The 13,431-nt window shown below is 36.0% G+C and overlaps 1 protein-coding gene across 1 annotated transcript; it reads right to left on the bottom strand.

The window, feature by feature from the left end:
* Positions 1-1,431: 1,431 nt before the first annotated feature.
* Positions 1,432-13,111, bottom strand: LOC136814449 (uncharacterized). The gene is made up of 10 exons (XM_067070998.1): positions 13,025-13,111; positions 11,541-11,741; positions 10,662-10,932; positions 9,602-9,823; positions 8,423-8,620; positions 7,500-7,720; positions 5,031-5,355; positions 4,031-4,135; positions 2,594-3,307; positions 1,432-1,776 (listed from the first exon to the last, which is right to left on the bottom strand). Exons 2-10 carry the CDS (start codon positions 11,724-11,726, stop codon positions 1,511-1,513), a joined length of 2,508 nt encoding a protein of 835 aa, XP_066927099.1. The 5' UTR covers positions 11,727-11,741; positions 13,025-13,111; the 3' UTR covers positions 1,432-1,510.
* Between the last annotated feature and the right edge of the window lie 320 nt (positions 13,112-13,431).

Below are 13,431 nucleotides of genomic sequence, written 5' to 3'. Positions count from 1 at the left end.
TGGTCTTTGGAATTTGATCAATTATATTGATATTAATATATACAGTTCTTGTTGAAATTGATCAAACTATTTTTCACGCAGTTCCGGACGCAGATTGTCTTTTTCTAACCTTGGCGCACGTTTTGACTGAATGATGGAATGGAATGAACGGCTATAATTAATTGCTACTCCGCTGCCCTGTTGAATTTATTTATTATGGCCGTGTGTTTATTCCGCCAAGGCGGTAAAGCAATCGCCCAAATTCAAAGACCAATCAAAAGGGAGTTTAAAGCAAAATGGGGGAAAAATGAGCTTCCCTGCATAGTTATGAATTTTAAGTTTTGCTTTCGATTATCATTTGCGACCAGCAAAGTCTTCAAGATGGTTGTGTGCATGTTGTGTAACTTGATGGTACTAAACTACAAAATTTATTTACGAAGACTGGATGTAAATTATGTTTTTCTGACCTTGCCAAATTTTGGCTGTGACTGAATAGCAGTCAGTTACGTACCTCATTGGCCTTGCAGACAACTGACAAATGGTTTCTGTAATTTGACCAAGTCTACCAAAATACAGTACCTGTTGAAATGTTATAAATATGAACTACGTTTTGAAAAGATTTTGATGCAAACTGTGTTTTTCTGGAGTTTAAAGTGTTATTGGAGTTTTATCAAGTAAAACAAAAAGTACAGTTTCTATGTATATATTTGATGGATATCTTTATTTCTGACGTTTTGGCAATTTTCTTATTTATTTCTAATTCTAGATAACACTTTGGTCAGAATGGATATTGTCTACATCCAGCAGAAAAAATGTGTCATAACTGACTGGAATGAAATTAACAAAAAGTTTAATTACACTATGTTTCTCTTTTATTTTATAGTAATGAACTTATAGCTTAATTGTTTGATGTCATAGAAACAGTGCTACAATGCTAAAGAGAAGTATACTTTGATCTTCTCGTGGGGGGGGGGGGGTTGGAGGAGCTCTCAGGCTTGTTTTAAATAATTTTAAATCAAGTTATCAAATGTTTCACATTTTGTAAATTATTCAACATTTTTAGTCTACTCTGTTTCAGTACATCTCTTACATCTGTTAACCCACTTATTAAAGCTATCTAGCTAAGCTCTAATGGCTGACCTTCCAGCCTCGGCTGGTTTATTCACAATTAGAATAGGCAGGGCAAAAAGTAGGCCGTCTAAACTAGAGCTTAGTGAGTTCCACTTTGATGTTTTTCAAAACATGAAGCCTTTCAAGTGCTTTGACTAAATTCGATATTTTTGCTACTGCAGGAGCTTCGAAATTTAGAGTGACGTCAAAAAATCGAATGTTTAGAGCCCGAAAACCCGGGCTCCAAACATTCGAAAAATTCGCAAAGTGGAATAGACGTTCATTGCGTAGAAAAAACACGGATAATGTCTAGTATAGGCTAGTTACTACATAGCCAAAAATATGTCAAATCTTAGCTTTTTCGGGTGCTTCTGATTTAAAAAATGACGTAATCTTAAGTTACGTATATCAAAAAATCAATTTATTTTCCAGCAGAATATCCATAGCCGTAACCGTAACCATAACCGTAGCCGTATCCGTAACCGTAACCATAGCCTGTGAACCCTGGTTTGAAAGGTTCACCGGCTAAATAAACATCAGGTGTGTGACCATCAAAGCAGAAATGCTTGTCGGATGGAGAATCGGTATCACACCCGACGATGGAGAATTTACCGTATTCATATTTGACAGTAACTAGATGTTGATGTGCCGTGTAGTCTTCAGCTGTCGCTACCAAAAGCTCTTTTCCTGTAGAGGAGAAAAAAGTGAAATTCGTTATAATCTAATATAGGAAAATTACAAAAGTTATTGTTACTTTTTGAATGATTTCACGGTCAACACTGGAATGATATACAGACTGAATAAGTAAAATAGATTCTTATTTTTTCCGTGACGCCTCTCAAGTTGATTTAACATTTACGACTAGAATCAGAACAATTAAAAGTTCGAAGATAAAGAAAGTGTAAAATCACTCTCTTATCTTCAGTTAAATCTTATTTCTTTTCCCTCTCACAGACCCGGTAGGTTTTTCGAGCCTGGGGATAAAAATAACGGACTGTATTCAATATTTTTATGGCTAGGAATTTCTTTTGTTTCCAAGTCAGGAAATTCAGTGGGGATGCGAAAAATAGCATAATATTATGAAGTGGGGATTGGTTTATTTGATTACTTCCAGTGGGGATAAAAATTGGACAATAATTTTCCACAGGAGAGCCAGTGGGAAGGGGTCTGTGGGTCTGCGAGGATCGGGTGTATTGGGCTCAGTTATTAAACACCTTCTTTTGGAGAGGTGGATTTTGGCCTTCATTAACAATTCTGTATTGCTTTCGTCATGGTATTCACAGTGGAAGATTCAATATCTCCGAAAAATACATTTTTATAAGCAGAAATATAAGTATGTATAAATCAATTTACCAAGAGTGCTCAATGATTGCATGTAACACAACCAGGGCGAAATCATACGATTTTAAGAAAAAGTAAACAAGAATCAATTTAGTAATGTAAGTTTCATCTTTTACGAATCATCAGTTAATTTGTTGAAAAGCTAAGCAGAAATATCACCTACCATGCTGGAGTTCTTTGTATTGGTCAATGCTTAACCGAATGTAATGAGAATGCGTGTTGATGCCTACTTTGGTCGAAGCACCTGTTTGTAAGGAAACTTTGGAGACCAGATTCTTGATACTGAATCCGATGCTATCTTCCATAGCGTCTAATTTCTTACCGGCTGCAGCACCGTCTTTGTAGGCGGGCGCGATCGGGAAACGTTGCCGTAAGCCTAAATGTTGACCATGCACCGGTGGGATAACGGTACGTATCCCGGACGCAATTAAACAGACTTTGTCTCCATTTGGTGTGAGGAAAAAATAAGCTTCTTCTTCGTAAAGTACTCCACCGCACTGTGTCGCATTGGTAAACAACTTTTGTGGAGTTCTGAAAAATCTTTGAGGACATGTAGCATCGAAAGGTGAATCATCACTTCCAGATCCTTTAACGTCACCACAATCATCCTTATGAGGGATCGAATAAGGGTTCCATTCAGCTAGCGGTGTCAGGAAAACAATTTCAAGGGGTAAGGCGTACGAGACTTTCACTTTGATTTGACTTTCAACTTCGGCACTATTGACGTAATCCAAAGTGAGGCCGACCACTTCTTCTTTGTTCGTCATAGAAACGTATAATCGATCGTTAAATGATCGTTGTGTGTTCTCGATACCCATAGCATCTGACTGACTGAGTTTGTATGATCGATGATATCTGCTAGCGTCAAGTTTGGTACCTTAAAAGTTTGAAAGAAATTTATGTGAGATGTGAGATTATTCATAAAAGTCTTTTATAAATCCCACATTGAGCTTTTTCCAAAAAGAACCCGTATACTCTCTGTTGAGGAGATCCATTTCCGTTCCAAGGGAGTAATAAGGTTTGATATGTGGCAGAATTCCATAGGGAGACAAAAATCTGTCAAAAACAACTGGAATTCCATGGGGGTAGCTTTTTAAATCCTACTAAAATTCAAAATTCCAGAGGGGTTTAAGCCTGAAATTACCTGGAATTCCAGGGGGTTAAAGCATTTCCAGCAACAAAAAGATGGCTTCTCAACAGGGGGTGTTTTACAGAATATCATTTGTCAAATTCAATGCCTTAAAAATTCGAAAAAAAAGTTCTATCAGTTTCTTGTTGCTATACTATCTTTGATCATCAATAGAGAGCTTAACCAAAAAGAAAATCGGTATTTCGGTTCAAAATAGTTCTAATTTTAGTTTAGGTCGTTAATAATGGTCAGGAATTCTCCCATTATCTTTCATTTTATATTACGGTACCTGTGAAGATGTTCAGAATCCCCGATTCAGATTACATATTTCAGATACGTCAAAGAATATAGAAATTTTATCATTTGAAAAAGTTCTTTTTGCTTATAGCAATCAATATTTCAACACAAGGGGATTCTCATTAACAATCCTATCTTATTCTTATTACAAACAATGAAAATCAATTTTGATACCTATTGCTTTTGGGTTTGCACTGAGAAGAATCATGTTATCAAATCCTTCTCCATCCGTCTTGGTGTTGTCGTTGTTTTTGCCAGGGATCTCTTCCATAAGACGATCTGTCAATGATATAATATAGATTCAACAACAGAGTTCAACAACAAGAATGGAAATCTTGGAAAGGGAGTAAGTAGTTTGTACACAATAACATCTCTAGTATGTCTTATATTGGTAGCCTTGTACTAGAGTTTTCTTCTTAGTGTACAATAAGTTATTGCTTGGCGAGATGTCCACTGTTAAAGTTGGTACTACTGTCCAAGTAATGGTCAACCTCGGACTCAGTTTACTATCAGCCCGGGGGGGGGGGGGGGGGTACTAGGTTTGTGAGGTGAGTGACGGGTATGTCTGAGCCAAAGTTAAAAAACCAACTGAATTTGGACGTTTTTGGGACCCTTACAGAGATTTTTCTCAATTTATCTTTTGCCTAATTACCCCCCCCCCCCTCGGGACTATCAACCTCTCAGCGCACACTAAAAGCGTCGAACATGGTTTCCTGCACTCTGCCAGTGACGATATGGAGAAACCTGAGTTACACAGCACGAACATGAGGCTGCACCGATTCATGATATGCACCATTGAAATGTCTATCATGGACCCAGTACCTGGTAAGTTGAAAGTGACGTATTGACTGATTTACGTCACTTACAACCAATCAGCTGTTGGGTCCGTGATGTAATGCCAGAAAACATTGCAATTGTGCATATCACCAATATATATAATAAAAGACATCAGGTAACCTTCTTGATAGATAAAACCGAGTGTAGTTTTAAATTTTAACGATTGGGGCATCAAAAAAGATTGTATTTTGAATCTACAAGTCTATCTGCCGAGAGTGCTCTATGATATCAGAGCTTATTCAAATTAAAAGAAAAGAGACTTTGATTTATTATTTAGTTTCATGCTGGCCCGCGTATGGACGACAATCATCAGCTAATTTTAAATCTAAAATCTTACCTAGGTAAGTATAGAAGCTTTTGCCATTATTATCTGCTTTTCCTTCGAAATCAAGATGTTGAAGTTCGAAGTCAGCTGCAGGTGAATGCAACAGATTCGCCATATCATTATAATGTCTAATCAATGACACAATATCTGGTTTAGGTCTAAATTTCAATGGATTCAAACCAGCAGCTTTGGATATTGTTTGGCTGACGATTCTGGTCTTGAATTTAGCATACTGTGGTTGTTCAACATCGTTTTCGTCTTTGGTATAACCGAAGACGGTGACTGGACTGTATTTATCTGCAAGGTTCGGTGCACCAGTTTCAGAATCAAAAACAATCTAAAAAATCAAGTAGAATTTGAAATGAGTTAAGTATTTTTATGTATGTGTAAGGTTTTTTGACTGGTACAAAAAGCATTTGGTTGCAATGCCAAACAATAAACCATGGCGACAATTAACCATCCTGGCGAGAACTGACTTTTTGCTAAAATGGTGTATCTGGTTGCCAAAATTTATATTTAGATCAACCACCTAGCAATGAATTTGTCTAAATCCGGGGGGTATTTAAGAAAATTAAAGTTCGGGTGAGAAATTCGCATTTTTTAAGGGCTCTGACCATAATTGCCGTGTTTAAAATGTGTTTTCTGACTGATGTAATCAACAAAACTATGGCATGTTATACATGTTCTGTTAGACAAAATATTCCTGAATCTGAAAATTCAAAAATTGCATTGAAAAAATTTGAAGAAGAAGAAAAGGAAGACTTTTGCGAGGAAGATTATTTCAACTTTGAAGAGCTTAGTTTCGGCGAAGAAAAAAATTTTGAAAAATTTTTCGCAGTAGATGGTGTATCTTTTACCGAACAATAAAATTTTTTGCGGAAAAATTTTGTAAATGCTTCTTTCTCTCCAAATCTTCAAAATAGTGGTTTTTCATCAATTTTTCATCTGGATTTTGCTTTAAAAAACAGTCATAACTTTTGACACATCGTTTTAGAAAAATTTTCCGCAAAATTTAAAATAGTTCAACTCTTTGCGGACAGTAAAGAAATTTTGAAACAAAAAAGTTAATTATCCATTAAAACTAAGCACTTTTTGTAAAAGAGGGTGATGCAACATATTATTAACATCTTTTTAAAGTTCATAACCTCATTTTTGCAATTAAATTCTTAATTACTCTTAAGGGATGCGATTAAAAAGCAATTTATAAAGGCAATTCTTTGTTAAAAGTGTTAAGAAACCTGAAATATAACTTCTATGTTCAAATACCAAAATCAATTTTTGGACTATGGTCAGAGCCCTTAAGTGTAGTCGAGTAATTCTATTTTGGAGGGGTCTTAGGGGTTATAGACTTCCATATTCTGAGCCTTATTGAACCATTATCTGGATTGTTTATTATTTCTAACCGTCAATTTTCCCACCACTTTCTACAAACAAGATTTTTTGAAAGATTTAAATAAAGGCTTAGTAAACGTGACTGACGATCTCATGCCCAGATCCACGTGCACCACTTTTTGATACTTTGGCGAGTGCAAACAGAGACTGTATTCAAGTTTATAAGCGTGGTGTATAAATACCTACAATATACAATCATGGTCGTAATATTTGAGAAAAGAGGGAAATTCCTACGAAATCTTATAACCACAAACGATTTGAAGCGCTCTAAATTAGGTTTGAAGTGTAGAGTTTTAACCCCGGGGGGGGGGGGTACTTAGGCAAAATGGGGGCTGGGTATGTGCGAGCCATAAGGGTACCTTTTCTCATTCCTCAAAAGTCTCTCAAAGGGGTACAAATTCAAAAGTTAGTCTCTGAAAGGGTCCCAAAATCACCAAAATTTTGTCTCTCAAAGGGTCGATTTTCGATTTTCAGCTCGGACATACCCGTCACCTCGCAAACCTAGTACCCCCCCCCGGGTTTTAACACACGACTTACGACTTATGACCTTAGGAACTTAGGATCCAAAAGTCCAAGAATGGTCTAATAGGGCTCAGAATATAGCCTGGAAGTCTATAAAACCCTCCCGAATTGAAATATTTGACTAAATTTATCAATTAGCCCAAAAGCGAACTTTAGATTGCTAAAAACGAGGAATTAACCAAAATTCTCAATATATTTTTACCGAGATTGTACGTCAAAATATATTGAGAATTTTGGTTATTTATTCTTTTTTAGAAATTTGAAGTTCGGGCGAGAACGTTGCTTGGGTTATCTGTCAAATGTAATTGAACATTTCAATTTGAAAGGGGATTTTAGACTTCCATGCTAGAATCTGAGCCTTATTGAACTATTCTTGAACTTTTGGATCCTTAGTTCCTAAGGTTGTAATTTTTTCTAGGGTTATTTTGAATGTCCAGGGGGTCAACTGATGCTTGTCCAGGGAGTCAGACCTACTGTCCGGGGGGTCAAAATTCACAATGTCCGGGGGGTAAATTTCTCAAATTTCATTTATCATATTCAAATTTTTTCTGGAAAAGTCCATTGTACCTTAGATGCTTTATCGTCAGTGATTTTTGCTGCGTCAGCATTCACCTTCTGCCATGATCCTTCTACATAAGATAACACAGGTTTGAAGTAAGGGTATAACATGTCTCTTGTTTCGTCGTTACCATGCTGGAAATCTGTAAGCCATTTCTTCATTTTGGTGATTTGACCATTAACAGTTGGTTCACCAAGAACGTCTGATGGTACCGGAGGGTTGGGGATGGCTGTGGTATTAGAAGATCATTCACTGTAATTCGAATCTTTCTCTAATTCGAATAAACTTTTTGGTCCCTTGAAGATCGAATTAGAGAGAGAGAGAGAGAGAGAGGGAGTCGACTGTAGATGTTTGAGTCATTAGAGGTAAAAGAGAGGGAGAGAAGAGTCAACAAAATTTAACCAGACTAACAAATTTCCCATTTATACGTAATTTATTCGATCATTCTAAAAAGAATTATTCACAGAAAGTAAAGAGTACGAAAAAGTTTAGATGTTAATTTAACTGCAATCTAAAGGATTCAAATGAGAGGAGTAGATTTAAGATTCAACAGTTTCCTATCTGCAAATTGTGTAAAAGATTTTGCCTCGATTGTCTTCCCTGTAAAACGTAGTTTAAAATAAACTATATGCTATAGTCTAAGATGAATTCGAATAATAAAGAATAACCTCAAACACGCAAATTAGCAGTTGGACGGAAATTTTGTCCACTCGGGCGAAAAATAGTCGGAGGAGCTCAATGTGCAATCTACCGACCTAATCCTGTGGTCGGTCCAAGCACAACGAAATGAATGAATTTAGCCGAGTTGATATCGTCCGTAAACACAAACTCTATCTTCCGCGGCGCAACATATTACGTTTTATAATATATCGTAATATCATAATAATATATTACACAGATGATAGCCATCGTCTATGTTTGAAACTGTTACCTTTAGTCCCTTCGAATGAACCATCAAGTGACGGTTCCTCAAGCGAATAGGAAGATGTACTTTCTCGAAACTCGATACCATTAAGGACAGCGGCAAATGGAGCCACACCAAGGACATTGTGTTCTTCTTTGTGATAATCATTGATGCCCGCTGCTCCCCAGTCTTTGTGATCAGCTATGAAGTAGTTTCGCCCACCGACTATATAAGAAGGGAAAATAATAAGGAAAAATTACATAAATTTTTATGGGTAATACCACTTTGGTATTACTATGAATTTTTCCAGAGGGGGAAATCGGAGAAGAATTTCAAGGGGGTCTAAGAGAAGTTTTTTGTTCATATTCTAGGGTGTAAAAAATTATTGCAAAATTTCAAGGAGGTAAAAGACTGATTTTGATTCGTCCACCCATAGAGGTATAAATAGAAACAGGAGTTGAATGTGTCGGTAATTGGTCGTTAAAGTCTTTTGATTTCTTTTATAAAAGGTATCAAAATAAATTTTAAGCTCGCACGATGACTTTTTAGTAGAACTCAAATTTGCTCTGAACATTCTAATTATCAGCATTGAAGATTCTAGCCTTTTAATATATACGAAAATTTAGATAAAACTTCGTCAACGAAAGAAGTTTATGTTCCATTTTATTATCCGTTCAATTTTGTTTTGAAAAGATATTTTCTCAAGCCGAAAATGAAAATTTCTTTATAAGCACACACGATTTCAGACTCAATTTGCAGACATAAAGTCGCTGGAGAATTTTGGAGGAAAGTATCAAGCAGTAGAGTTCATCTTAAAGAAAACATTGATCGAAAAATCTTATCATTTGATGAAGGATTGCCAAGTTTACAGGCCTTTTTTTAGTCAAAATATTTTCTTACACTGATGTTAGAAACAATGAATCTCGTCTAATATAATTTCTAAAGCTTAAATGAGCCAATAAGATTTCACCTATGGATCAAAGAGCTCATTAAAAATGCACGATATATGATATTATCAGGCGAAATCGTCAGCCTTTTCAATACACGTCAGATCTGAATATGACGGTACTCCAAAAAACGTGCGTACCAGAGTGTACTAAGAAGCGATAAACGCGAGGTACATTCTGGTACAGAGTACCTCCTACCTCCACAAGTGAAGGAAGAAAAAGAAAGATAAGTAAAGTGTTTATTTTTGTTTTTGTTTACCTGTTGTCGTCTTCAGTTGTTTGATTCCAGAGTAACCGTCAGATCTTGCTTTCTCTAATTCTTGGAATTGTTGCAATTGCATTTGACGTGTTGCAAAATGCAAATCACCAGCGATGTTATTGAGGTCTGATACAGATTCTCCTTTCTTCTGTTCCAATAATTCCTTGATTGCTTTTAAAGTGTCATTACGTTGCCGTTTGTGTGACTTCACGTTGTAAATGTCTGAAATAATTATTAGGGGGAAATAATTAGCGGGAGTCACAAACTAAGTAAAAAGCCCTAAGAGTCTTTTTTAGGTAAGTGATTGAAATCTTCCTTGAGGAAAATGTTTTCTGGTCAACTTCATGGGGTTGTTGTTTCCAAAATAAAAGTGTTTAAGTGCTGGGATTGAGATTTCAGGGTATTGTGTAACGCGAAAAAAGAAATTTTTCCTCCAGGTGGTTTAGTTTGATCTTCGAGGGACCATGAATATTCTTCAAATTAGAGAAAGTATTTGATACCACTTCCCGGCTGATGGGGCAGATGTTCTAGTTCGGATTTCATAGAAATTCCAATAAAGGAGATTAGAATTAGAGAGAGAGTATGGCTGTATATATCTTTCTCGAGAGTTTGCAGATATAATACAGTTATCTATTTATTGGAGAATCATTTCTTCAAAGAAAGACTCAATGAAGCTTGGAAAAAACATCCGAAAAGATATTGGAGACAAGAAAATTGTAATCATGATCCGGTTCTCAGAGGCCCTCGTGTGCAACTTGTATACATTAGGCTTTTCCAGAAAAGAAATTTACCCCACTGTTGAGGATATCGATTTTTCAGGATATCTTTATTAGTAAAAGACCTTTATCCGCTCTTAAAAATATGCTCAACCCCCTGGATATCCTCTCTTATAAAGATGCTTACCCTTGGATATCGTATTTTCTACTTGAAAAGACACTCTACTCCCTGGATATCCGCTATCTTGTAGATATTTAAACCCCTAGATATCCACTTTTGAACAAAAATCGTTAACCTCCTGGATATGGGACACGTAAAAAAAAAGAAGAAAAAGGTAAATTACCGTATTCTGTTTTTATATCATTTTGAATGGGATTTAATTCCTCAACAAAGCCCTTCACAGAATCGTCCCGTTCTTTTAAAGCCTTCTTATATTGAGTAAGGTAAAGGTTCTTTATGGTATTAGTCAAATTCTTTCTCAAATTGTCTTTGTACGATTTGGCTCTGGTGGCGAACAATGTATTGGTCTTATTGACAGAAGTTAACCGTTTTGTTACAGTGCTATCAAGTTTCTTTTCTAGATCAGCATGGAGTTTTGTATACTGGTCTGCGGTCTAAAAGAATAAGGAACGCCAGTTGTCAAGGTTACAACCAGAAATCAACACAGTTAATTCGAGAATAAACAGCACTTTTTTGACTATAGTAAAAACGTAGTAATAATAATAAAAACAAATAAACAAATATAAACAAATATGGTAGCCTTAGTAGCGTACCGAACGGAATGTAATGTAGTGGCGGAAAGTACAACACAAGTAAACCGAGAAGTAAACCGTGTTCAAGCCGTGTTTATTTTTTTTCTCAGTCAGCAAAATCGCTTCCCGCCGAAATCTACTCATCTACTCATCGATCATGCGACCAAAAGGGTTTCAAAATTATGAAAATCCAAAATTCACCCTTCCCGTGCCCTCAAATTCTTATGATTTCCGAAAAACTTTGGATCAAAAATTGAGAAACAAATATCTTTCCTGTCTCTAAAAATCTATTTCAATTTTTTTGGCTTTGACATCTCGAAAACTTATTATCCTTAGATCCCCGGAGATCAAAAGTTTGTAATGCACTGAAATTCTTCAGAGAAAAAAGTGAAAACAGGGAACATTTAGGGATGATAACCTTTTGAGAAGATCCCCTTTCTTTTTGAATCACAGAAAAGAAGAACTCTTACATCAGTCTTCAACTTCGTAATTTTGCCATTCATGTTATTCTTGAGATCTTGAAGCTTTGTTTTCAATGACGCAATCGTAATATCGAAGTCATCTAACACCTTCTGTTCAGCATCTGTGAGGGAAGTGCAACTTGGCACCAAGACGGCAACAAGGACGAAAAGTATCGCCAATAAGGCTCTCATCATAGTATTTCTTTCAAACTGAAATGAAGCAAAACAAATACACTTTTTTATAAGAACAAACTACATAAGAACATAAGACTTTGAAAGCCAAAATCTTAAGAACAGGTCAAGAACATTTTAAGGCTTTGCCGACTCGAAAACACCCATGTTCTTAGGAAAATGGACCAAAATACTATCAAAATAAAGAAATTAAGAACATGTTAAGAACATTTCTAGGTTTAAAACTAAAAAAGTTAAGAACATCCAAAGGCTTAAAATATTTTGGCTGTTCTTATAAAAAAACATGTAGTTTCTAACCGTCAAACTCTAAAATATTATCTATCCTATCTAGCCTAAACCATCAAGCCCTGAGGCTATGCTAAATTTACAGAGTATTCGTCTCCCTTTACAGTAAGAGTTAGCTCAAGAGTTGAGATGCAATCAAGTTAGCTCAAGAGTTGAGATGCAATCAAGTTAGCTCAAGAGTTGAGATGCAATCAAGTTAGCTCAAGAGCTGAGATGCAATCAAGTTAGCTCAAGAGTTGAGATGCAATCAAGTTAGCTCTGAGCTGAGATGCAATCAAGCTCAGAGTTGAGCAATCAAAGTTAGCTCAAGAGTTGAGAGCAATCAAAGTTAGCTCAAGAGTTGAGATGCAATCAAGTTAGCTCAAGAGTTGAGATGCAATCAAGTTAGCTCAAGAGCTGAGATGCAATCAAGTTAGCTCAAGAGTTGAGATGCAATCAAGTTAGCTCAAGAGTTGAGATGCAATCAAGTTAGCTCAAGAGTTGAGATGCAATCAAGTTAGCTCAAGAGTTGAGATGCAATCAAGTTAGCTCAAGATTTGAGATGCAATCAAGTTAGCTCAAGAGTTGAGATGCAATCAAGTTAGCTCAAGAGTTGAGATGCAATCAAGTTAGCTCAAGAGCTGAGATGCAATCAAGTTAGCTCTGAGCTGAGATGCAATCAAGCCACCAAAATTCAACTTATCTTTTTCATCAAACAATAACCAACCCTAATTACCTAGTTAATCTTAGTAAAACGTCATTCTTAGCTTGCTGTAGGCTAACGACAAGTGAAATACAATGATTTTGAAACATATAGTGGACCCCAAGTCTATTTTGCTCAAAATTTCATTTAATAAAGAACCTAAAATCACATCAACAAAAATAATGTTCTGGAAAAATAACAAACTTCACCCCCCCCCCCGAATTTTGAAACAGGTCGACCAACCAAAAAAGTAAAACATATGGTGAGACAAATTCACAAGACCGTTTTCGTTCTCATTTTGGTTTGTTCGAAAAATATAATTATAATTATATACCTAACGTTGATTTTCTTTCCGATAAATATCCGATAGATTTCTCTCCTTAACCCTACGTCCAGATTCATTCAATTACTCACACTGCAATATCTGAACAAGAGAGAAAGATGTTGATTAAAAAAGGGAAGGTATTGGTTGAGATAAATTAATTAATTGAATACTTTAATTATGCTAATCACGTGTTGTCGTTTAAGCCAATCAAAAGGCATTTTGATTGAGCTGGTTGGTTTTAAGTATTGTTAGTAGGCTAGACTACAGGAACGAAGCTTTTATCGACACAAATTGATAGAGGCTAAGAATAACACTGGCCTCGGCTGTTATTCTCTAAAAGCAACCTCTCTCGTCTTAGCAAAAAAGCATATAATATAATTCCTAAGCGATGATACCAGCAAGTTAAATCCGAAGGT

The sequence above is a fragment of the Clytia hemisphaerica genome, unplaced genomic scaffold, assembly GCF_902728285.1.
Source record: "Clytia hemisphaerica strain Z4C2 unplaced genomic scaffold, Clytia hemisphaerica genome assembly, whole genome shotgun sequence".
Taxonomy (NCBI): domain Eukaryota; kingdom Metazoa; phylum Cnidaria; class Hydrozoa; order Leptothecata; family Clytiidae; genus Clytia; species Clytia hemisphaerica.
Note: the sequence above shows the minus strand (reverse complement) of the source record. Positions and strands in the feature narration are given on the sequence as shown.